The following is a 26,950-nucleotide window of genomic DNA, read 5'->3' on the forward strand; positions in this document are numbered from 1 at the left end:
TGGAGCCAGATGACCAATAAGGTTGTGGATGGATGGATGGCACAAACACATTTCTGACCATAACAAAAATACTGGATTAAATTAAAATGGTAAATGGCCTGCATTTGTATAGCGCTTTACTCAGTCCCTAAGGACCCCAAAGCGCTTTACACTACATTCAGTCATTCACCCATTCACACACACATTCACACACTGGCAATGGCAAGCTACATTGTAGCCACAGCTGCCCTGGGGCGCACTGACAGAGGCGACAGAGGCGAAAGGTCAAAGGTCAGCTTCAGTGTGACATGACGCTGTGCAAATAGGAAATAAATCTATACAGAAGGTGAGCTTGTGATTATATTTCTGAGTTTGGTAAACACTGGCTGATGATTGTAGAGATTTTCTGTGATGCTCGGTTGATGACGTTGATGATGTTAGGAATGCATCCATGTTTTAGAATTTGTCGCTTCTTTGTAGCCACAGCCACATTTGAAGCATGCCTGCAGTTTTGTTCCATTAGAATTGGCTCGTGAGCAAATACAGGAAGTTTTATTCTGTCTCGGCGAACTGACAAACCAACAAAAAGCAAGAAAACACAGGTAACAAAGCCAAGTAAAATCAGTTTAACCTGACATTTCATCACTATATATATGTTCTTATATATATTTATATATAAGAACATGTTGGCAGAAGCAAACGACAAAACCGAGATGGTAATTCTATTTCTTTTTTTGAAGTCGGTCCATTATGTGTGTCTTTATAACAGTGTTCCCTTCAGCGTACATACTGACAGTAGAGAGATGAATCATGGGGAGGGTTTGAGGGAGGCGGTAAGACCCAGAGGAGGAACATAGAAAGAGAAAAAGAGAGAGAGAGAGCGAGCATGAGAGAGAGGTGGGAGGAGAGAGGAGGAGGGACTGTGTTCACTCTCAGCTCTATGCCTTGCAGCTCGTGGAGTTAGCGCGCCAGTGTGCGTCTCGGTACTTCGCCGTGTGCGCGAATGTGTGTGTGACTCCGGCGCTCTCTCTGCGTACGACAGGTGGAGATGACATGACTGCGCTTGAGAGGAAGAAAGGAAAGGACCTGTAAGGACTTCACAAACACGTTCACCTTTTTTCTCCCCTCCTACATTCCCTCACACACACCTTTAAATTCCTGCACTCCTCAGATGTAGGAAGAGATAAATTGTTGTGTCTAGGAGTGTGTGTGTGATGGATTGGAAATGCTCCTTTGCCAGCAGCTTATCACTTAAAGTCTGACAGCTGGCGTGCACAAAGGACAACTCAAACACGCAGACACACACAGAGGTACTCACTGCTGTTTTTGATCCCTACAGACGTGGTCAGCAAGTGTTCCTGCGTCCTGACGAGAGTTCAGCTCCAGCCCTGAGTGCCAGACAGTCCACCACGCTGTCCGAACAACTCCAGGTAGGATCTGCTCTCTTCTCTTCTCTTCTCTTCTCTTCTCTTCTCTTCTCTTCTCTTCTCTTCTCTTCTCTTCTCTTCTCTTCTCTTCTCTTCTCTTCTCTTCTCTTCTCACTGCCTGAAAAACAGGATGCAATATCCTCTGCGCCCTATGCCCTCTATTCTGTTTCATCTTCCTTTCAATTATAAACAATACTGATTTTTTAAGCATTTTCCTCCTACTCTCCAGTTTTCCCAATATAAAATCTTATCATCCTTTTCTTTGACCTCCCTTTAACATCTGTCGTCCCCCCTCTCTCTCTCTCTTTTTTTGACCCTCTCTTGATTGAGTCACTGAGAGGCTTTATTACTCTTCTCTGGATGTGTGTGTGTGTGTGTGTGTGTGTGTGTGTGTGTGTGTGTGTGTGTGTGTGTGTGTGTGTGTGTGTGTGTGTGAGAGAGGGAGAGGGAGAGAGAGAGTGAGTGAGGGGGAGGTTGGGTGGGGGGATAAGGGATGGAAAGATGAAACATAAAGCAGCTATAAACATGAAAGGTAGGAAATTAAAGACAGTGCCTTTTTTTCAATGGCAGATGAGCCCTGTGCACCGTAGTCTCTGTTCACTTGTGGTGTGCTTGTTTGCACGTGTGTGTGGGTGTGTGTCTGTGTGTCTGTGTTTGTTTTAGGCTAACAGTTAAATTGCCGCTGTTTGTTCTTGCGTCCCCAGTTCAACAAGCCTCGTGTTGTTTCATCTTTCCTACTCCCCCCTGCATCCTGTCGTCCCTACTGCTCCTTATTTTGCATTTGTATGATTTATGACACGCAGATGCATAAAATCTAAAATTGCTACCCTCTGTTATATTCACATGTCCCGTCAAGCATAGTGTTGGGAGTGAAATTAAAAAAAGGAAAAAAAGAAAGAAAGTTTGATTGGCTGCCAGTGTTGACATGTTGTGCTCAGATTCAATTACCTAGATATATGCTCACAGGGGTGCAGGTGCATGTGCAGTGTCACACACGCGGGTTAGGTGATAAACATAAAGAAATGCTTTATCCGTGTCGGTGTTTCTGAGAACAAAGACGTGTTGGACACCTAAACATGGGTCTGAAAAATCCACTTTTTGTCCACATGTTGCTTCATGTAAAAAACATTACTACCTTTTGTGTGTTTGACTGCAGCGACGTACTTCTTTTATTCTTGCGGCTTTCATTCGTACACACCTGCCTGCAGGTACGGTATATGTGTATCTGCCTTTACGCTGCCAATGCATTTGTGCGTCAGATGTCCACGTACGTGTTTCCGCACTCAGGTCACATGGCTGAAAGTCCTGTCCAACTGCATTCCTCCCTTACAGCCTGTTTTGTTTGTTAATGGTTAGTTGTCGTCACCCGTACTGTAATTCCTTGTGTGATTTGGTCTGGAGGGAGCATAACGCCCTGCAGGAGGACGACCTGAAGCGTCACAGTTGCTACAGGTTACAAATGTGCATTTTAAAGGGAGAGAAAGTCTTTGCATTCATTTTCTTGAGTGCAGTTTTGTCCACAATAAAGTATTTTTGTCACACCATGGATCTAACAGTACTCTGGATGGCAGATAAGTAGGAGCTGGAGGGGTGGAGGGCGATTAAGAAGAACCTCAGTGTTCGTATCTCTGCTGTCATGCATGAGATTTGTGAGTTTATACAGTAATGGAGTAAAATGCATTCAGTTATATGCTGGCTTGTACGTGCCTGCGAGACAGTGGGGCAGTAAAAGCAGCAGACTCATCTCTCCTCAGTCTCCAGTGAAACAGATGTGAGGATTAGTTCATCAGGGAATCGGAGGATATTTAACAAAATAATTATTTTCGTGGATTCTTCTCACTCTCCACTCCACTGGGTGTCTGTGTGTCAATACAAATGATTATTATTATCATTTTGGCTTCATAGATGTTTACACTCACACAAACATGCTTCACTCCAAAGTCTCTGAAGTGTTTACGTACACGTCTGCGAGCTCTGTGACTTTCACCAAGTGCGTGCAGAAGCAACACTTTGGGCAGGTGTGTTCATTCACCTTTCTCCTCCAGCTCCCAGTTATCCGCTATCCTTGTCATTTTCTCATTTCTCTGCACAGATGTTTCCACGTTTTCTTCTCATTTAGCCAAAGATGATGGGCACGAGTTAAAAGCAGGGGAAAATTCTGCACTGAATGTTAAGGTGGAAGAAAAAAAAGCCCATTTGAATTAAAGAAGAAAAAAAAAACCTTTAATTATTTCTGTGTGTGCGTGAGGGGATTTGAGTGTGTGTCCCAGAACTCCATACACGAGCTCCCCTGATAGCTTGACCTTAATGACATGAAAGTGGTTCTGCTGAATTGAGTAGGTTTAGCCCACTGGGGTTTTGCATTGTATGGTGTTATAATTGTCAGTTTGGGGAGCGAGGGTTAGACTCTATGCTCTGACCTCACCGCTGGAAGAGAAAGCTTTCTTATGGGGATTAAAACATGACTATTGCATTAGTTGCACTGGGCATGTATCTGCTTGCTCTATGTGAGCGTGCCTGCCCTTGAGATAAAAGTGTTAATCTGATCTGACGACAAAAGTTTAAGAAAACCATTTTACTTGTTGCTCGCGTAATGTGAACTATTTTATACATTTTTACGTATTCATACAGTCTGATCTAGTGGTTGTGGGCAGATCCAGGTGTTCACTGTTCATTTGCATACATGCAAAACAATAAGACATAGAGCTGAGCTCGCGGTAAAGCTACTGACGCACTGCTCTTTCACTATTAGTTAAAATAGCTTGTCTTATCTCTTTATTTTAAGCTTAGCTTATACTCCAAAAAGGTATTTATTTAATCTTGAATCCTCTTTTGGAACCAGTAGAAGGAATCACTGAAAAAAAAAATCCATCCACAGTAGCCAGAGTCTGATGCAAAAAGTCGCTAATATCCTGCTAATATCAAGCATTTTCCTTTTGAAAGGAGACATGAGGAAGCAGCACTGTTACCCTTAAGCAACTGATGTGGCCTTTTCAGCCTCGTGTGAAACCTCCAGAGTAGGGCTGAACGATTATGGAAAATAATCTAATTGCGATTTTTTGCCCCAATATTGCGATTGCGATGCGATATGCGATTATTTTTTAAGGTCTTTGTCTTCTGTATTATTAAACAAAGACAAGCAATACATCATATAGTATGGCCAATACTATATTACATTAATTTTAAACTGTTCTTTCCTGGAAGACAGACCTCTGTTATGATGACATGAGGTGATGCATGAATTGATGACTGACATTTTTATTTAACTTCTTCAATCACAACAGTATATTTGAACATACACAATAGTTTATTTTTAGCTTACAAACATCTGAGCATAAAGTGCTGACAAGGAACCCTGGTGTAAACATTAAAATGAAAGTCAGTACAATGTGCAGATTGCAGAAATATATATAAAAAAAATCAGTGGCTTTACCACACTCAGTTTTTCGACATCTGTGAACTACTAGACAGTCATTCAATTAAAAAATAATATTAAATAAATAAAACTAATAAATAAAAAATACACACATCTTACTGATCTCTGCAGTCAGTAACATTACACATAAAGTGCAAACATAATAGCAATTGTATAAACACACACACAAACACGCCTTTAAAATTTAAAGGCGTGAAATTGGACGGTCTAGCCTTCTGATTAGCGTCACCGCTGTCTCGGTGGAGTTTAATAAACTCGGCCGTCTGCTTCTTGCTATCTAAAATATAACCAGACACTGGTGTAAATTCTCGACTGTCTCATACTTCTGTTTAATAAGTTTTCTGTTTGACGTTTAGTCAGCTGTGTGAAAACCAAGGAGGAACCCACCCGGGGGATTAATAAAGTTTTATTTTATCTAATCTAATAACTTTAATCTCAGCCAAACCGATTTACTCACGAACAAACAAAACACTGAAAAAAGCCCAACAATAACATTTTTAGGTTGTCTAAGTGACTTATATATCACGTTTAACCCGAGCAGCGAAACTCCGCGGTGATCTGAAAATGATGTGCCGGGAGTTGTGCCGTTCTCGGCCGCATCAGTAACCCTCGAGCTCCCGGCTAGCTGTCGAGCTGGTGGGTAGCAGACGCCTCTGAAAACGTCGAAGCACTTTTGCAAATATGGGATATCTTGATAAACCGAGCAGATATTTGATGTTTACACAACTACTTTCTCGCCTGAAAATATTTTAAAAGTTTATTTTGTGACCCAGAAAGATTAGTATGAGTAATTTTAAAACTTAGTAGCGGCCGCCATTGCTGGAAACTGGAGTTTGGCTGGGCCGCGCTATGAATTCTGGGATATGGTAGTAATTTGGACAGCCTTCGGCGCGTCGCTATGACGTAATCGGTCTACAAATGCGGCCTCAGGAGGATGCAGCCCATGAATTTGGACATGTCCAGAGTATAATCGCAGCCTTTGCGGTTAGAAAATTGCACTTGATCATGTCGCGATATTATCGCAAATGCGATATATCGTTCAGCCCTACTCCAGAGTGTATTTCTTCTTGTCTGACTTGATTTTATCCTCAATAATATACCACCGATGCGACATGGGGCTGTAAGCAGCGAACCTGGAGCTTTATATTCAGCGGATTCATCCAAATACACACACCGCTGATCCCATTGTTGTTGATCAGGCAATTGAAACAAATCGCCTCAACTGGTCACAGAAGACCAGTGACCTGTGTGTGTGTGTGTGTGTGTGTGTGTGTGTGTGTGTGTGTGTGTGTGTGTGTGTGTCGCTGAACTGCATGTGAGGTGGTGTGGGTGTGCCGCTAAATGGAAGGTGGATTGTCAGTCACCTCGCAGCGGCAGATAACCTCGAATAACATGACGACTCAAGTTACTCACGAGCATTGTAGTGAGAATATTTTAAAGTGCTCTTCATATAGATGATGGCAGAGCACAGAGTGCGTGTCTCATCGCCTGCGTGCCTGCATCTAAATTATACCTCATTTAAATACTTTAAATTTTAAAGTCTGCAATAATGCATTAAATGTACCTCACAGTTACAAATCCAGACATATATAAAGCTGTGCTACAAATAAGGAGACTGCATCATTTTACATGATGAGAAGGACATTTACATGCAGCAGAAACCACATGGAGATCAAATTACTTCTGGAGGATGATTTGCTTGCTATGTGTGTCTTGTACATAATATTGTGGAGCTCCACATACTCGCAGTCTTACAGTTAATATCCAGCACGTATGAGCTTCTGCTCTCGGTTTTATTGCGCTGATCGATTGTGGCACAACTGAAACTATGGGGAGCAGGATTCATGAGGTTTTCCAATTCCCGACGCAGTATTTCGATTCCAAACCTCGAGGGACTCTGTAATAACAGGTAGGTGTGTCATGCATGAGCAGTGGCTGCAGCGGCGGAGAATGTGCAGTGAGGTGACAGCCTCAATCGATTGCCCGTTCGGTGAAGGCAGCAGGCAAGCTTGGTGGCTCATTAACTGATGTAGACAGCGGTGCTCGGTGAGCTTGTTGCGTGATTGCCTGTGGACTTTGTTTCACTGTCTGTAAATGTTTTGGGAAAGTACAGTATTGGACCAGACAACAATAGTTTGCTTTAAATATTAGGATTCTGTGTATGCTGTGCTCTCTGCTGGGAAAGAAACTTTTCAGTGAACTTTACTCTCATGGACGTCCATTTTTCAATTTGATTGTGTTGTGCACAGAGCAGCACCAACCTGTGCATGATCAAAAACAGAAACCCTCCTTGTAGCAGAATTACTGAACCCGAGGCTCAGAGTAAACACGAAGCAATAATAAGCTGTTTAATTAAATCAAACTCAGCAGATATTCATTTGTACAGCCTGTGTTGTTCTGCTTTGATGTTTTAATCAAGGACAGTTTGAGTTTGTTTGCAGATCAAACTTCGTAGTGTGTGTTATACTGTATAGCCTAAAGGGAAAATACACCACATTTCTTTTTATTGCCTTTTTGCAGGTGTCAGTTTGAAGTTTACACACTATCATTCTGTATCAGTCATGTCATTCGTAGGTTTCATTGCAGCAATCTTAAAACATTCATCCTTGCCTAGCCCCAAGAGGAAGGTTACCTGCTTTGGTTGTAATAATTTGCACTGACAGTCTTTTACTCTAATGCAAATGAAAGAATCCAAAAGTCATTAAGAGAACTGATGAAATGTTTTAATTAAAGGTGCCTGATGATGTGAGCCACAACTACAGTAAGTTGTGCAGTGCTCAAAGCACTTAAATCACACCAGAAGCTGATCAATTAAATAAACAGGTTAAAAATCAACATTAAAAACCGATCTGACTTGGATGCACTTCGGACGGCATCTGGAAATGCTCCTGATGGGATGGTGGATGGTGTCCTTGGGGATCTCCTTCCAGACATGGATCAGGGTATGAGTTAGCTCCTGATCAGTCTGTGGTGCTATCTGTTGGTGTCAGGTGCACCAGTGTAAAAACTCCCTGAAGTTCTCATTAGATTCAGGTCTGGGACAAATCAGGGCCAGACAATGGCATCAGTGCCTCCATCATTCAGCGCATTGTCCTGCACCAGGAGGAACCCACCGCTAGCGTAAGGTGTGACAATAGGTGAGGATTTAATCCTGCTAACAGTAATCAAGCTACAGCTGGCTAACACATGGAGGTCTGTGCGACCCTCCAAGGACGTGCCCTCCCATTCCATCGATGACCCACTGCCAAAACAGCTGGATGATGTTGCAGGTACCACTGTGGTCACCACGTTGTCTCCAGACTCTTCATGTCTGTCACATGAGCTCAGTGTGAATCTGCTCTCATCTGTGAAGAGAACAGGGCGCCAGTAGTGGACCTGTCAGTTCTGGTGTTCTCAGGCGAATGCCAGTCGAGCTACACGATGCTGGTCTGTGAGCACAGGTCCCACTAAAGGACCTCAGGCCATCGTGCCACCCTCATCGAGTCGGTATCTGACAGTTTGGTCAGAAACATGCACATGAGTAATCTGCTGGAGGTTATTTCGGGCTAGGTGATTGCCCTTCAACTGCCCTGTCCAGCTCTCCACGTGTAACAGCCCAACTCGGATATTTCTTCTACACTGTTGAGACAAATACACCTTTTTACATATGGATGTGCCATCCTGGAGGAGCTGGACTACCAGTATGGGCTGCAGGCATGATCTCATGCTACCAACACTGACGAGGAAAAAGCAAAAGAAGAGGAAAAACACTCAGGAGGCTTAAATAATAAGAAAAATTATCTATGGGCAGCAGCTGCGAGACCAAACAACTTTTTTGGTGTTGTGTTATTGTCGCCTCTCTGTTGCACCTGTTATCAGTTTCATTTGCTTCAAAGCAGGTGAAATGAACTCACAGTGTTTCGTGCTTTCTAACTGGACAGATTAACACTCCTGAAGTTTAGCTGTGTTATATTGTGATGATCAAATGTTCCCTAATATTTTTGAGCTTTGTAGTGAATGCTATACTCTCATTTAATATAAGTGATTGTTTTCTTTTACATACTTACATTTTCAGTGGCTACAAATATCACAATACCTTTACTCTACAATTTTCACTAACAAAATCAACTTTTACTCATACTAAAACTTTAATAATAATGTAATTTTGGTTAGTAAGAATTAACCAGAGTATGTGGTTGAGGTATTTCTACCTACTTTACATAGTTTGGTTGTTTAGTCCTGTGGCTCCCAGATGAAGATTTTGGAGCATGGTTGAATTTATGTATTTTTACTTAATGATGGTTGTTTGGAAACTTTATATTATTAAAAAGTAAAGTTGCTTCAAACGTTTTTTTCTGCATTGTTAAGATAAAAGATTGTGCTTTTGCTTATTTGCCTTCTTGTCCTGCTGTGGTGGCATTTCTCCTGTAGCAGGGCTTTCTGTGGCTGACTGATGCAAATCCAGACAGAGGAGAGAGGGTGTTTTACTTTACAGGGGCACAGCAGTGTTGCATTACATGCTGTACGGTTCAAAGCAATGAGAAGAAATTGAAGTTCAGACCATCAGGCTTCGCCTGCCATGGCACTTTGAATTACACATTCTGATAAACGACCTCGGACACAAGGGCACCTTCACTCCACAACAACCCTCTGCGTGCTGTATATATGCGTTGTGTGCGTGCCCATGTCAGGGTTAGCGCTTTTTCCTTGATAAATGGACTGTATTATTCAGAGCTGCTGAATTTTATCTCAAGTGGATCCCTGTGGGGCATTGAACAAGCTCTTTCTCCTTCTGCTTGCATGCGCGTGTTCACATTCCCACAGTCCGCTACTCTCACATATCTGCAGGTAAATATGCTGTAAGGCTGTATATTTGTTGTCCAGGCACCCTGCTGAGTTGCAAAACTCCAAAGAGAACGAGTAGGCATTCGAGCCCCCCCTTTCATTCAGACAGAAAGGTGATAATCACGACACGTTCTTTGTCAGCTGGCAATGTTGATATGACGAAAAACAAGGCAAGCGGGCACGAGAGCTTCCAAAGACTGCAGCCAAACACTACGAGGCCACAAAAACTGTTGCCGTGGACGGTTTTCATTAATCACATTCTTGCATTTTAATTGATTGTTTCGCCTCTAATAAGGTTAGAGATGAGATATAGTTGTTCTCTTATTGCGGGCTTGTTCCTCAGCTGCTCTTGTCCTCGTGTTGAAGTGCTTTGGACACTGACTCTGAACCCCAAACTGAGGGCTGTACTACGAAGCACAATTTCATCATATCCAGATAACTTCAGGGTTTTCTGTGCTATGAAGGCAGTTCACTTCTTACCAGGTACATTGCCATGGTAACTTAACCTGCTGTGGAGCAGGTTATGTTGGAAGCTCCATCCAGGGAAATGTCGTGGCCAAGAGTTATTAATAATGTCAAATGTTAGCATCAGGAAAAAACAGGGATGCTATTAGCACGAATATGTGATCCTAAAATACCTTGGACCTTATTATTAAATTTGCACATAGAATAAATTCTGTTTTATATTTATTATTTACTCAGACTACAGCTGAAAGAATAAAAACTAAGCCCATCTTTTAAATATTACATTTATGAAAAACTCAGTTATAATCCATCTGATTTTCCTGTGTCCTTGCGAGAGAGCTATGATATTGATAAGTCTGTAAACTTGCACATTCATTATTTTTGCTGGCTTTTCTTCCAGGTTTCATGTTAATGTGCAGGGAAAACACTGAGCTAACTTAATGAGTTGATAACCAGCTTTATGTGACTGATGCTACAGTGGGGTAAAGAGACTCCTGAATGATACCCTGGGGATGCTGAACTTTTGTTGTTGTTCATTTCTGGGCATTTATTTAATATAATTTATTTAATGTAGAAATTAAGGTAGGCAGAGATCAGGGGAGACTGCCTTGCAAGAAATGGTCTTAAAATAAAAATAAACTATAATGTTATTGTAATATAACATGTATTTTTTTCCTGCAGTGAACATGACATTTCTTCTTATTGTCCCTCCAGTTTGTAACCTGTGGTCACTCACTGGGTTTTAACTAAACAGAGCCATTATTACATTGATTACCAGCCACAGGTCTTGTGTTTTAGAAACTGTGGGTTTTGTTGCCTGTGAACAACAGTTTTGTAATTGGACCACTCATACATATAAACATTAATTCGTTTAGCAAAATATTAAATTAATTAGGAATAAATTAATTTTCACAAAGCTTTTAACAGCAAACCTGTCCACACCAATAAAAAAAATTGTAAATATGACATGAAAGTAAAAATTGTGTCTTAATTATTTCTTCACCTCTGCCCCGACAAGAACAAAAAGGAAACGGAGAAGAACTTTGATTTATTCAGCACACAAAAATGCTCCCCAGGGCTCCATAGACTTTACTCATATCCGTGGATTCATTAGCCAGTGATCAAGAGAGAAGCATGTAATCCACGCTGCTTCTCGCTTCCTCAGATTTTGGTACATGACATCGTTTGCTGCTTCTTAAAGCTCTCTAGCTCTCATGTGTAAAGAAATGGTATATTCACCCAGTGAGATGTCAGTTTAAATTGTATGCCTGTTAAGAAGAAATGATCTATTCGCCTTTTGCAAAACCCACTTTGCAGTAACTGACCCCTCTCTGAAGCTAATTCGTCTGTGGCCTTGCCACAGTACAACAAGAAAAGTGAAATTGTGAGGTGGCTTTATCTGCCTCCAGGCGCATTCACCACTTTGAGCAAAACAGAAGAAAGAAACAAGCGGTGAGTCATCATTCACCTCATGTAGGCAGAAAGGATATAGAGAAGTTGTTCTGCAACTCTTTCTTAAAGTGATCCTCTACCCAGAAACTCTTTAAGCAAGTACAGCAACAGATACACCTTTGCAGGCTTTCACGGTGCAAGCTGATGTTAGTCAGAGTTTAATTCAATTCAGTCCAAGGTGCTTTGCATTGTGAGGTAAAGATCATACAATATTTAAGAGGGAGTCCCAGTAATCTGATGATCCACAGTGAGCAAGCAGAGGGTGATGGTGGGAAAAAAGAACTCAGTTTTCATAGGAAGAGACTTTTAAAAGTAAGAGAAAAAAAGCCTAAAAACCAACAACAAACAGGAGAAAATACAAGCTATGGGAGAGGATAGAAAACAGTTAATGGTCTGCCATAGTGGCCCCACAGTATGCACATGGCGAGTGAAAAACTAGGGAGTGGAGGAAAAAGTTCGGTGCATCACGCCATGTCCTTAATAGCCTGAGTCTGCAGCTCCATAACTAAGGGAGGTTTGTGACCTCGGTCAAAATGGAAGGTTTTTAGCCTCATTTGCTACTTTAATGATAAAAAACCAACTATGTGTTGCTTAAGGTTGCAGGAAAGATCTGGCAGTAACGATATTTTAATGTCAGTTTCTTCAGATTTCTGACTGGCACATTATTAATAATATAACTACACACAGAAAGCTATAAGGGCATGTTCGGGTGTGTTCGGTCAGTCCAGAGTTTGGTAATGAGCTGCAGTCGGTGTTTTTGCTGCATGTCTGAAAAAATATAAGTCATGAAAAGTTAAAAGGTGGACGTACACATGCCTCATCGTCGGGTTAGTCTGCAGGGAGAATCCAATTAACATTTCAACATCAACAAAAACTTAAGGAACTGGTCTCAGTAAAACTTCAGGTGATTTTAAAGTAGTTACTCCAGGCTGCAAATGTTTGAATTGTATTATCCTTGTTTCAGGCAGCAGGCAAAGAGTTCTACTGACGTTTCAGGGTTTATTGGCCCTGAAGTTTATAAAATTTGGTCGTTTTTGTATTTTTATTCTTTATTGCCTGTATTTTAGTCTACTTAACTTGAGTTTATTCAACTCTGCTGGTTGTACTGCTTTCTTACTTCGCCAGGAATCTCTTGTAAAAGATATTTTTAATTTCAGGAGAGTCCTATTTTCCTGGTTAAATAAAGCTTAAATAAATAACATGAATTTCAGAGAATTATGAATCATTGTTTGGACGCTGTAAGTGTGAGATGAAGTGCAGCATAACAATACATTACCCTTCTTTCATCAAAGCACCAAAGCCATTTAGGCTTTATGGGATTTCGTAACCAAAAGCTGCATGTGCGTCCATCACGACCACTACATTTTTCTTATTCTATTTTGCGGATGGCAAAGACATCCTGTAATATTATATAATGTAAATTTAGTTTACCAGGCAACAAAAAGCATGCATATATAAACATATGTCTCACCTTTTTCTATGCTTCTTGCTTCATCCCACTCGTGCCTATGCCTCATAAAAACAACCTTTTTTTTACTCAAGAACTGTTCGCTAGTTTATGAGCAACGGCATAAAATCCGAAACTTAAGGTGGGTGGCCTGCCCACGCTTCTTTTCCAAAAAAAAAAAAAAAAAAGTAGATGGTTTTCTGTTCATCTGGCATCACTGCAGTAGCTTAACGCCAGCGAGGCCAAGTTAGATAAGGATGTGAGTGCAGAGGCAGAAGAGAGCAGTATGAGTAATAGGTACTGAGAGGTGGATGGATGGATAGATAGATAGATAGATAGATAGATAGATAGATAGATAGATAGATAGATAGATAGATAGATAGATAGATAGATAGATAGAGAAAAAGGTGCACTTTTCTCTTCACTCTTCATTTCCCTCCTAATGTGACACGGTGTGATTTTTTTGTGGCTGTTTGTGTGTTTTGGTGCTATTCTCATTCTGTCCCATTCAATTTGTGGGCCTTCCATTGTGGTAATAGACCATTACTGAATGGAGACTTGAATAGAGGGGAGAATAAAAGCCAGAGGAAAAAAGAAAAAGAACTGAGGAAGTGGGTGAAAGAACAGCAGGAGAAGAGGTGTCAGTATGTGATTTCCCCAGGGGATTGAACTAAAATAGAGGGGCGTGTCCCTTTTTTCTGGGTCTCTCACACTTAGTTCCTGTCCACTTGCAATGTGTAGGTGCTTGTGTGTGTGTGTACTGTATACGCCTATGCAGTGTACTGTGCCACTTTTCAGTGTTGACCTTTATATATACTTCTAACATGCTCAAATTTTCCTATCGGAGAGATTTCAGTATGTGTATTCAGATGTGAGGGTGTAGGCGTTTGTGCGTGTGTGGGTGCATACATGCGTGTCTTTATGTAGGTGTGTTTTCATCACTCCACCTTGTTAGATGGTGGTTTACTGGCCTACGCGATTAATCCGATTCGCACCGATAAAAGAGATCAATCCTTTCACCTCCACACAAACATGTCGATGCTGCACACGCATACAATGATGCACTCAGAGGTACACTTAAAAATTTCCATAGGCACAGAGGTCAACATCCCCCAGGCTTATGTACCTTTTACTCTAAAAGCTCGGCTCTATCAGGAGGAATACATCGAGACATGTGAGTGGCTTTTAGACATCCCTGTGGAGAAACTGACAGTTAACTGAGGGGGAAATATGAGCTTTTAGATCCCTACAGACGGCCAATGTAAAAATGAGCCGTGTTCTTCTCATCGGTCTGTCTGAACACTGACGTGCAGAAAACTGCATGTTTGTTTGTTTTTTGTGAATTTAACGCTGCTTTGTGACTTTGCACATCTTACATTGAATGCAAAATGCAAAGCACCGTTATTGCATAAAAGCAGTTGCCTATGATTACAGTTTAGAAAACCTTATTAATAATGAATAACTTTAAAAAAGGGATATCTGAGTGTTCTCCTTGTGTTATTGTAAGCTAAAATACAATAAAAAAGAAAAAGAAAACGAAGGTTCTCAAACTTCTCATGCTTGGAAAGATTCCCCAAAATACTAAAAAGGTTTATGCATAGAGGGGGGTGCAGACATGCCAAGCCATGCCTAAACTTGTTTACCTCTGTAATGGTTTGAGGATTGCTACATCCAAACCGACAGTAAAGAGGCTGTAATAGAGTCTTGAAGCTGCTTCTCTCATAAAAGATGAAATAACTGAATCGAGGCATAATGCAAATTTCTTTATCCTCAGCCTTGTGTTAGTCCCTTAAAATGATTGTCTGCTGGAGCTTCTCATCATAGCATTCACAATAACAGCTGTAATTCTTTGCAGCTTAAACCGATTTGGTCTCTTTTTGCACTACTTGATCGGCATTTTAAATTAGTTCTGTGACAAAATGCGCTGACCCACCATTTGATGGCTGACTAACTCTAAAAGACACTCTATTAAATAACGAGATGGTGTCATAACAATAGAGCATGCAGGATTTTACACTTTAGGCCACTTTATTATGTACACCCTTTAAACTCCTCGTAACGCCATCCGATGGCAGCAACTCAGAGCATTTAGGCATGGTGAAGACGACCTGCTGATGTTCAAACCGAATGGCGGGACAGCGTCAGGCTGATAGAAAGGCAATGGTAACTTGAGTAACCACTTGTTACAACCAGGTTGCAAGCAGAAAAAAATCCCTGAATGCACAACACATTAAACCTTGAAGCAGATGGTTTGTAGCACCAGACAATCGCACCAAATGCCATTTCTGTCAGCTAAAAACAGGAAACTGAGGATGATTCGAAAGACATCGCTTGCCTGGTCTGATGAGTCTTGATTTCTGCTGTGACATTTCGATGGTGGGATCAGGATTTAGGGTAAAAATAATAATGATAACAACATATAATTTATTGATCCCTGTGGGGAAATTACTCTCTCTGCATTCAACCCATTCACTCAGTGGGCAGCTGCAAATCAGGCGCCCGGGGAGCACCTTGCTCAGGGGTACCTCAGGGTAGCCGTTCAGTGGATTCGAACCCCCGAAATTCCGATCATGGGACAACCACGCTACATACTGAGCTATCCCTGCCCTGCAACAACATGAAAGCATGGATCTGTCTGGGAACCTTCAGGCTGTTGGTGGTGGTGTAATGGTATGGGAGATATTTTCTTGGCATACTTTGGGCCAGACTGAGGTTTGTTTCAACACCACAGCCTGCCTGAGAATTGCTGCTGACCATGTCCACCCCTTTATGACCACAGTGATTCCAGCAAATACTGCACCATGTCACAAACCCCAGATCATCTCAGACTGGTTTCTTGGACATGAAATGCCCTCCACAGTCACCAGATTTCAATCCAGTGGAGCTCCTTTGAGATGTGGTGGAACGGGAGCGCCTCATCCCTGAGATCTGGAAATGTTTCCAGGGTCTTGTTGATTCTGTGCTGTGAAAAACTGAAACTGTTCTGAAGGTAAAAGCAGGTTTTAGCAAGGCCTAATAAAAGGGCCAGTGTTTGGCTATAGATACACAAAAAAGTAATCCCTTTGAGAGTAATGACTCACAGTACACTAGTGTTTGATAGCATTTTATTTTATTTTGCTCTGTTAAGGAAGTTTTATGGTTGCAACCCTCCAGCAAAGCCACACACACTGTGATGGTAAGAGGAGGCCAAGTTCGAAGATTGTGTTTAAAAAAAGTTACTGGTAATTGCTTGACAAATAATTTGCAGTAGTCTCGATCTGTTGCTTTTCCACCTCACTGCAGCAGAACGCACTGCACCATTCTCTTACTATCTGCAGATGAAGTCTGACTTTTACATTTGGAGAAGAACTTTTATTGGGATAAGGATGTTGATCACAGTCTGAAGGCCAAATGCCAGGGAGAAAAAGAAAAATAAGAGAGCTTCCTCTGTGTTACAGCTCAGCGCTCAGTCTGGCAGTTCATCAGAGTTTGAATAAGAGGTGTAGCCTCCTGCCACTGAGTGTACTGAGGCATCACCATCGGCATTTGAGTTGTATGAAGGCGTCTGTAAAGAAGAAGTCATTCAGCACTGGCGACGCTGCATGGCATTTTAAAAAGGATCCGGTGCCTCAGGGCGTAGCCACCGTCACCTGCAGTGCCGGTACCGAGGTCTGTTCCTCTGTGCCGCTCTGCCTCTGAGTAAATGAACAAGTTTCGCCTCTGGGCAAACAGATTTACATCACAAATAATGAACAGCTTCAAATTTTGATGATTGCTGTTTTAACAACTTTTTCAATTAAACTGAAAAAGTTTGAACATTGATGCTGAGAGGACATGATTGAATTGCCTCTAGATGTTTACGCGGAGTAAGAAAAAACAACATTCGGTGCTCTGTTTTTATTTATTTATTTATTTGGGGCATCATTCATTATTGAGCTAGGGGATGGATGTGTTTAATTCAAAGCTGAGGTATGTATGTTATGTAAGATAGACTTTTGCCTTCATTTTAACTTTTCTATTGAGGACATGTATTGTGCCTTTGAATTGAAACTGCGGCTGCGTTACTTCAAGGTTGGATTTCTTTTGCTTTTGTTTGGCTTCGTTTTTGAAAATCAATCTTAAATTGCATTCCTACCAGCATTATGAAAGACTCTAAATTGACTTTCTGTGAATTGCAGAGAACTATGAACGGTATTTGTTTGTGAAAAATGCCTTTTGTGAAAGTTTTAGTTTACTAAAAAACCCCATGGAGTGTGTAAAGTAATGCCGTAAGTCTGATAAAAGGGGACTTTTTTTTGCTAGAAGTAGAATAAAAAATAGGGTGAGCCCGTCATTAAAGGTACTTTAACTTTGAAGTGTTGAAACTACATTACAAACACTGCTACCTGGGTGGGCCATAATTTACTGGATGCTAATTAGTAGCCTTTATCACCTTTAAAGTGGCATGGCAATCAGTACATTTGCTCCACAGAGTCAAATTATCTGGATTATAATTGCAGATATAGAATGCTTCAGTGAATCAGAGAGAAAAAATATCAGCACAGCAAACAGAAACGTCATTAATATAGAAAAACAGAGGCCACTCGTAGTGATTTGTGATGCCAATTTAATTCCTTTTCAGCGTTTATGTTGTGTTGTCAAAAAGTTGACAAGTAGTTGCTCGTTTTTTAATCTTCAAACATGTTAACTAGTCACAACTCTGTATTCAGCTCAGCTGTCCTTGTCTTCCCGTCACTGTGCTTCTCACTTACTCCGTTGATTCTTCGTCTTTGTTTTTCCTTTTTTATCTGCCTCTTTTTACCGTGCAGACTTCCAACACGAACATTTCCCTGACAGCTAGATACTCTTGAACCTCCCATAATTGCCTTTCTGTCCTCTAAAGAGTTTTTCCATGTCGTGCATCAGGGGCAAGGCTGTTATCTACGGTGGACTCCTGAACCGCTCGACAAGCATGTTGGAGAGAGTGTGTATGTGTGTGTCTGGTGTGTCGCTCAGCGATACTCAAATGCGGCCAAAATTGTCGAAGTGATGTCGACGCTCTGTCTGCGTCTCCAGTTAGGCTTCTCGTTGGTGTTTCAGGTTCTTAACTCTTAAAACTTATGAATGTTTTCACACTAAATCATCACTGTATGAACTTTGAGCGTTTGTCATTGAACTGGCTGACCTGCTCTGATGAAAACATGTAAAAGTAATCGAGAGGCTAAACAGCATTAAATGTAACTAAAAAAAAGACGGCTGTTTTTCTCTCTCGTGCAATTTTACATCGACAGTTTGATTTAACTAAATGTTTCCAGGCGGCTCTGAAATGAGAAATAAATGACAGCATTAAGCCCTTTAAACGGACCAACTGTTGCTAACACTCAGAAGATGTTTCTCCTGGATCCATTAAAGAGAATGATTAAAAACTTTAAAAAAAAAAAGGAATCAAAAGAAAGCAAACATCATTTAAAAAACTTTGTAAAAAATGTACAGCGATGTTTTATTATCCACCACTGGCTCTGTACTGCAGGTAACTGAACTCAGCGTCATTGCTACTCAGTTTGCTTTTAGTGCTCCGTTTGTACGTTAATGAGCAAGTATCAAAAATTTACAGGATTTATAATGTTTTTCTTATTAAAGGTTTAATGCTGGCACAGATGCCTGAGAAACATCACGTCTCCAAATGACCTGAAGCCGTTACTTAATTACATCAAATTTTAATAATCTTGGTGCTTTTAGTGCCAAATGATGCCATATCACAACCAGCGCTACTTGATTCAGAGGAAATGCAGTATCATTTTGTTTTTCTGTAGCTGCAATTTTACAGTTTTCCTGTTTATTTGGCACCACACTGCCACAAAAATCAAAATGGTCTTCATGGTTTATTGTGGCTACATGATAGATACAGTAGATTAGCATTTCATTGCTGCTGTTGATTAATGCCGTGATTTGGGCATCTTCAGTAGGATTTATCTTTTTTCCGGAGCTGGTACATGTCTGCTGCTGTGCTCTCTTTGGTGTGAAATTTCTGTATATTACTCTGTGCGTTTGCAGACTAAAACAAGCCCCGCGTTGGTTTAAAGAACAAAAGTTACTGATTAAAACGACTTCCAAAGCTGTCTTAAACAAATGAGGCATGTGATCTCATGTATCCATGTATTCCATCCATTCTCTTCCGCTTATCCAATCCAGGGTTGCGGGGGCGCTGGAGCCAATCCCAGCTGATCTTTTGTATTCTAAAAAAAACTTAAGCTGGACCATATGCAAGTATTGCCAAGGGATATATTTAAACTTTCACACATTTTCTTTAGCATTTAACCAGCCGGTGTTTTGCAGGGATTTGTCTAAAGTGCTCTAATTTACTTTTTCACAGATTATGCCTTCCACTTTTTTCCTTTACGGTTTTAGCCTCAAAACATTTCTTCTCCTTATAAGTGAGGAGGGAGCATAGCGATCAAATAGCCATCAAACTGTTATTATCAGAATAATACTTGTAAAGAAGAAGCGAGCGATGCTCCAACTAAGTTAAAGTGAATTGCGTCTTGCAGCCACATTATTTTTGCATTATCAGAGAAATGGATATGTTGATCCTTGATTGATTTCTCCCCACGGGACTGTTTGAGCTGATTGAAATGCCTGATCAAAGGATCAAAGGCTGAAATGTTCCTCTTGCTGATGTGATGTTTTAGACTTTTGAGCACCATCACTTTAGGTGTAACCTTTTTTTTCCAAGCATGATGTTTTTCATATTTTAAGGAGTTTAGATAAATTATGTTATTTAACTGTGCTGGGAGGGAAAAAACAGTCTTCAGGTCCAGATTTTTTAATTTCTTCTTCTTTCATGTCCCTTAAATGACTTCTGTTGTGTTAGGGTTTGTATTCTTCTATTTGGTGGTGTTTTCTTGCCCACTCAGGGCCGCTATATCTTAGCCATTATTTGACAGGAAATAAGGAGAGAGTGAGGGGTAATGGCATGAAAGATAAGGTCTGGGGCAGACTTGAACACAGGCCCCTGCAGCAAGGACTGTAGCCTTCAGTATACAGGTTGCCACGTCAATCAGGTGACCTATACTGGCACCCGACTGTTGTAAATCTTTATATTTCCTTATTAAACAAGGTATAACTCATACACAGATGGTTCAAAATACAGCACCCTGCCCCCTACCAAAGAAAGAAACACAAGGTGCACGTTACTCCTGTGTTGCTCCTAATGAAATTTAGAATAAAATATTACGGCCTGCACTCTTGCAGTCTCTCACTATTAGATTAACTCAAATGGCAAATTGCATTTTTAATACGTTTAACATAACGACGTTCCTTTCTTAACGAATGTTTTTGTCGTTTTCGTTTGTCTGACGTTTTTGTTTTTCCTTTAAATCTAATTTTTGCATGTGGTTTTTATCCTGGAGTGGAAGTACGAATGACAGTAGCTGTCAGGTGTGCCCCGACCTGTTAAGTGTTCGGCAGAGAGTTTTAAAAAGAGGTCAGGGAGCATTTTAATGATCATTGCATCCATGATACGCGGTTTATATTCTCCCCTTTCTTCTCAGTTCCTCTTTACTTCCATCTCAGTCTGTTTCTATCCACCCATCCCTCCATCTGCTGCTCTACATCCATCTGTCTCTGTGTCCTTTTACCAGCTTGCACTTCCAACAAGCATGTCTGTCAAGCCTTTGCAGTCAATTATCTCCCTCTTTTAAAGAGTTAATCTTAATGTTTGCCCTGGAATTGATTAACCAATAGCAGGACAGGTCACCATTGATGAAACGATCAATTGTACGGCTCTCTTGAGAAATGGTCCTAAGGACAAGTTGCATAAAAATGCACACGTATACAGGAAGACAGACCGACTGGCAGCAGCTGTGTACATAGATCACAATAAAAAAGAAGGCAGAGACAAAGCAAACAGGATTCCCTGTAATTTAATTATCTTGATCACATCATGTCGTTTTATTATGCTATTTTGTTACGGCCCCTTATTACTATGCTGGCAAAATCACATTTCTGCTTCGGATCAAATGCGTTTAAAGTTGCTGGCACCTGGGCTGAGCATGGCGAGCACACACGAGCACACCGGACGATTCGCGCAGACACACGCGCGCGCTCTAAAACCAATGGTAGCATGCTAAACAGCAGGCGTCTTCTATTAAATCGAATCAGTATGAGATGACATGTTATCTATTCTAAGCGCACTCTGTGGCTCTCAAATCTTTTATCAAAAAATACAGCTAACACCCCGAACGCTTCCAGTCGGCGTGTGTCTCCAAGGTGCGTGTGTGTGTGACAGATATTAAATGGGCTTTGTCTTGTTCTGCTCCTCAGGAAATGAACCTGACATTACTCATCTATCACGACCGCTATCCCTCCCCTCATCTCTCCGCTCTTCTCGTCTTTACCTCCTCTCTCCCTGCGCCTCTCTCCGTCACCCCGGTCTCCTCAGTTTTTCTCTTCCCTCCGCCTGCCCTTCTTTCTTTCTGGCCTTTTCAAATCTTCTTTTGTCTTCTTCCTTCTGTCTGTTCGATCTCAATTCTTTGCCGGATATGCCTCATTCTCCCTCTGTGTCTTTCTTCTTTTCATCATGATTCTACCCAACTCTCCTTGCGTACAGTACATTCCATATTTTCTCATTTCCCTTTACTGTTTTTTCTCCCCGCATCTATCGCTCTCCTCTTCTGTCAATCTTCAAATCTGCTCCTTTCCATCATTACTCTTTGCACCATTCTTCTTCTCTACTTATCTTTTAAACAGCCCTGTTCCTCTGCTCAGCTATTCATCCTGGGCTTATTCAAGTGCACAGAGACCTCCGATAATATGAATGCACTGGCAGTTTTTTTTTTTTTTCTGTCCCTGAATCCTCATAGCCGCTTCAGCATTTTCCATCTTGTCTGATTTGAGTTTGTCTGATCAGTTCCACGTTAAAACAAAAGTCTAAAACTGTGCATGTGTCAGTTTCAAGTTCACCCTGAAATAATTTCATGCACATTGCCTCCCCCAACGATGATTGCATTCTGTTTCCTTCTGTTCTTCAATGACAACGACAGCAAGCAGCTGATGACAGAAGCTATAACGGCACAGGACAGGTGTCTGCAAATTCAGACAGCTTTCACCTGTCAGTGTCAGCCCAAACCTATCCTCGTATAGTTTAATCGTGGAATTTAATCTAACAACACAGCCAGATGCTTTCTTAACTGTTGCCGCGGAGCCATTGGGATATTAAAAGGAGCAATGTTCCCGCTGAGGAGTAATGTAGCTCTGTAGATATTAACACTGCACATGAAACAAAGTAATATTAAACCAATTTTGATTGTAATTTCTTGGGCTTTTTCTCGTGCTCTCTGCAAGTGTGCTGTTATTAAAAAAAAGCAGTTACAAGGAAGGAGACTTACACAGCATATGCTTTGTTGAAGGTCTTACCACAGCAAAATGAAAAAATAAAATTACAATTAATGAAGATTAGATGAAGAAGATATATTATAGATCATATATTATATATCTGAGATGCTGCCACTTGTAAAAACAAAGAACAATTAGGGTCTTCTTAATATAAAATCTCATTTAGCCTTCGCATGCACATAAGTTTGCAAACAAAGCTCCAAGCTTTAATTTGAATCAGACACTCTTTCTGGCCAGAATCAGCTTTTAAATATTGGTGAGACTGAATATTTATAAGGGAATACATCATAACACCAAGATTTCAGTATTTTAATTAAAACATGCACCAGCTCTAAACATATTCCACATGACAGCACTGATACCAGAGTCACTGTTTACAGGGACAGGGTTTAGAAATTATGAGTTCCACAATTTGTTCTTTTAATGCATTTTAAGGTGAAATATTTTTTCACAATAGTTTTTCATTCACACAGTCGCAAAGTTCTTTCTCATAGAGGATGGCTTGATTGCTGGGTTTTTTCCAGAGTACTGCAGGGTCTTTACCTTCCAGTAAAAGCATTTTTGATTTGATTCCGTATAAATAAAACATTAGTTTGGTGTTTATAAAGCAATAGAATAAAATTTACAGAAATCTTAAAGTTTCTTAGTTGGTGCCTCTGCTGTGTTCACTCCTCATGTCTAAACCAGCCAATTACCATCACTGAAGAGTGACGCATCAGCCTAAATCTTTAAACACAATCCAATCAGAAGCACTGCAGGATGGGCCATAACTGTAGGATTCCTGTGGAGTATTTTCAAAGCCATCTAGGGTGTCACACATTGATTCATGCCAGTTTTTTTGTCTCATTTTTGAAAAAAAATAAAATAAAATTACACATAAGTCCAAATCTCAGTGACCTCATAGTTGGTTGCTCCATAACTCCATAAAACTTTGTGGTGGCACTTTGGGGGATAAGCGAATTAAAGCTAAGACACTTGCAGTGAAGAAAAAGAAACTCAGTGGGGGGAAAGGTAGAGAACAGAGGAAAGCAAATCAGCTCTTTTTCCACAGCAGATCATCTGCCTTCATCTCACCCTATCACTATCATCCTCCTCTGTCACACCAGCCTTCTGCATGTCCTCTGTGGTCTTTTCCTACTGCCTGGCAGCTCCATCTTTGTCCAGTATATCCACCACCCTTCCTCTCCACATGTCCAAACCATTTCAGCCTTGCCTCTCTAACAGTCTCCAGACTGCCCCACCTGAGCTGTCCCTCTGATGTACACATTTCTAAAATTGTCCATCGTGGTCACTCCCAATGAAATCAGAGCTTCTTCATGTACATGTACATGTATGTGCATTACACTAAACACTTCAGTGTTCAAGTAAATAATTAATATGAAGTGATTTCTTATTTATGTTCATTGATATCAGTGCAGGCCTTAAAAATATACTATCAGCTGGTATATGTAGTAAGCACGACAGATTCCCTATGCAACAAGAAAGCTCATTTTATTTACCTGGTGAGCCGAGGTGCTTTTTTCGCTAACTTGAAATATATTTAATATTTTGTCTTCATCATATACTGTACTTGGAAGTGAAATAATAAAAATATGGAATACAATATGTGTCACACAAAGTCTCTATTGTAATGGGTTAGAAAAATGGATGTGTCAGGATGAGTAGAAAAGAGAATATGTCTGAATCTAAATGCACAGCGTTGTGTCATTTAGTCAGGCTCTAATAAAATCAGATGGCAGCTCTCAACAGATTTCATTTCTCTGAGTAGCTCTCATGGTAAAAAGGTTTGAGGCTGTTTAACAAATTCAAGCTTATAAAAAAATAACAGTGGATCATTCAGTGTGTGGTGATTGGAACTGAAAAATCATTTCATTTATCCAGCCATGGAACCACACTGAAGTATTTATTTGCTATAATAGATTTTATACAATGTGTGGGCAGATTTTGGACTAAAAATTCACCAGAATTGTAGGTGGGCAGATCCTTAAAACCAGATTTTCCAATAAATGTTCCTCCATCTTCTTCACTATCAACATTTTCATTTTGTGTGCATGTAGATGGTGAAAGAAAACCCCCAAAAAACAAATGTTGAGGGCAATTGTTGTCATTGTTTTTTAAATAAAGATTAGACAATTATTGATCCCTAGAAAATGTATTGAGCTACAGCCTATTTATTGCACTTTATATGTCCCTATATTTTCATTGCTCATCAGATAGAATTGAAAACTGCTACTGTTTGTCTTGCTGTTCATAGAATTTTCTGAGCTTCAATTAGAGACTTTATGAAAAACATAATACTTTTTATGTACAAATAATTGTTATATTTTGTTAAATTAGCACTGTCTATTAAGGTTTCAGTGTGCAAGATTAAAAATGTTTGCAGTCTAGCTGCAACATTACCACTTTATCATTAGCTTCGTAATAGTACTAATAGTTAAACAGCTAACACTAGCATGTGCTGGCCTGTTTAACAGTTTTAATAACTAACTCATCAATTCTTTAATGTTGGTATGCACTTGTCAAGCCAAACAGCTACAGTCACAAAATCTTCAACACAGTTATTGCAAGAAGGCAAGAACATCACAGCAGGACAGGAAATGGGGTAACAATTGCTAATAAAAAGCTAATTTTAGCTGTTCCGTTGTCACAAGGGGTTGCTATAGCGGACCATTCCACACGGATGGTTTATACCAGATGCCCTTCCTGATAAAACCCCAAAGGGTATTTGTGTTTTAGTGAATTGAATCAGCAAACCTTTATTTGCAAACAAATGAGTAAACCACACAATGAAAACATAGTGTAGATGTCGTAGGCAAATATCCCTCACCAAGAATTTAGCAAAGACGCTAAACACGAAGCAAAGCACATGCACTGGGGAAAAAGTTGGCTATCACCTGGGCAAACATCCTCCCCAAACTTGTGACAAAAGGTGTCAACGAGTGTCAACAGGTACTACTGTAGCATCTGGAAGACAAAATGTAGCTTCAAATGAAGGTTACAAGGCAACCAGCATAGTTGGTAAGCACTGATGCTAGCTAACGCTAACAACAAATGTGAGATGCGTTTAAAGGCGAGACGATTACTGGTTGTCAGGCCCCTTTATCAAGTTGCTTACTTCACCCAGATAACACGTTCAATTTTGTTGGTACTGTGACTAAATATTTATATCAGGCCAGTACGTTATTCAACACCAAACTTGCTCTTCTATGTTTTTATGGACCTCGTTTTGTGCACTGGTGTGTAGTCATGCTGCAGCAAGGAGGGCGTAAGTTTGGGCGTCTGGGAAGTGAATGGGTTATATATAAGGTACTCAAGTAGAGTCGAAAAGCACCATATGAGAACAAGTTTATTTACCATTTACCATCTGGTTGGGTGGGTAAATACTTTTGGCAAATAGTGTCTGTTCAGCTGCTAGTGAGGGGAGGGGCTTGTTTGTCAGCTGGAGGAGGCAAACTTTCAGTCAGTTTTGTTATTGAAAAGTACTTTAAGTATTGTTTCTGGTGATATCCCTTGTAACAATAATGAGTTAAATATCCTACAGGCCATATGCACAACTAAAAACTGTTAAGATGCTAATTTTAATATATAAGTATTTTCCTTAAACCCACGAAAACTTTCAAAGCATACTGATTACATTGTTTCAACAATAGGATTCAAATTGAAGCCTCCGCTCGACTGATTTCAGCACCTCTCATTTTATATTTTCTCATTGGGTGAGTCATTGTGTATGTAATGTGTTACATTTTAGTTAGTGTCATCATGACCTGACCCCCATGGACCAGTACCAATTTATAGCACACACACACACTCACACACACTCAGTGGTGGTCCCACTAATGAGCAGAACCACCATGCGGCCTCTTCATTAGCCTTCAAGCCCTTTCAGACATATCGTAGAAACCATAAAAATAGCTTTGCCATTTAACAGACACACAGACACATGCACGTGGACAAAAACACACCGATACTGTGTCATTACCATTGACATCATGGACACGGGCATCTGGGCAAGTCAGAGAAGAAACAAAATGAGTGGGCGATAAAGGCAAAGCGGCTGAAACAAAAAGACATCGAATCACAGAGAGGAGCAGAAAGAAAGAAAAAGCAGACATATGGAGAAAGCGAGACCGATGGACGGGGTGATGAAAAGACAGAGAGGAGAATGAATGAAGTGCATTGTGATGTCCTTAACTGTTTTTCCATCAGATTATTGTGCTTCCTCAGTGCCGTTTATCACCGTGGCAACTGTCACATAGACGTGTCGATGTGGGGGCGATGGGAAGTGAAGATGTGTTATTCTAGGCAGGAAAAAGAAATTGTAGGGCCGCTACAGACCAGAATAATGGACGTTGATGTTTAATAATCGTCCACGGTAGAAAGAATATTTTCATTCTTCTGGCATCCTGTTCAGCGGGGTGTGGTGAGAGAGAGAGAGTCACAGCCTCCGATAAAGCCTAACAGCGATTTTCTTTTCTTCTTCTCCAGAAATTAACAGCAATTTAAATTTGTCCAGAGAGAAGATTTATTCAAAAATGTGCCGTTAGTCATCAAGACTTAAGAATTATTGTA

General features: G+C 40.6%; 1 protein-coding gene across 2 annotated transcripts in view; it reads left to right on the forward strand.

Moving 5' to 3' along the window:
* The window catches only part of pde2a (phosphodiesterase 2A), a 172,568-nt gene that overhangs the window by 53,694 nt on the left and 91,924 nt on the right, over window positions 1-26,950 (forward strand). Inside the window, exons 1-2 of one of the 2 annotated variants that reach the window (XM_085245345.1) lie at window positions 915-1,067; window positions 1,319-1,409. In XM_085245345.1, the coding sequence (XP_085101471.1) occupies window positions 1,033-1,067; window positions 1,319-1,409 (126 nt within the window). In that variant the 5' untranslated portion in view covers window positions 915-1,032. Of the gene's footprint in view, window positions 1-914; window positions 1,068-1,318; window positions 1,410-26,950 lie in introns of those variants that run through there. The other variant, XM_085245343.1, reaches the window with a different exon arrangement.

This window comes from Mchenga conophoros, linkage group LG14, assembly GCF_057382185.1.
Source record: "Mchenga conophoros isolate Kocher_MC1m ecotype Shallow Benthic linkage group LG14, M_conophoros_male_GT1.1, whole genome shotgun sequence".
Taxonomy (NCBI): domain Eukaryota; kingdom Metazoa; phylum Chordata; class Actinopteri; order Cichliformes; family Cichlidae; genus Mchenga; species Mchenga conophoros.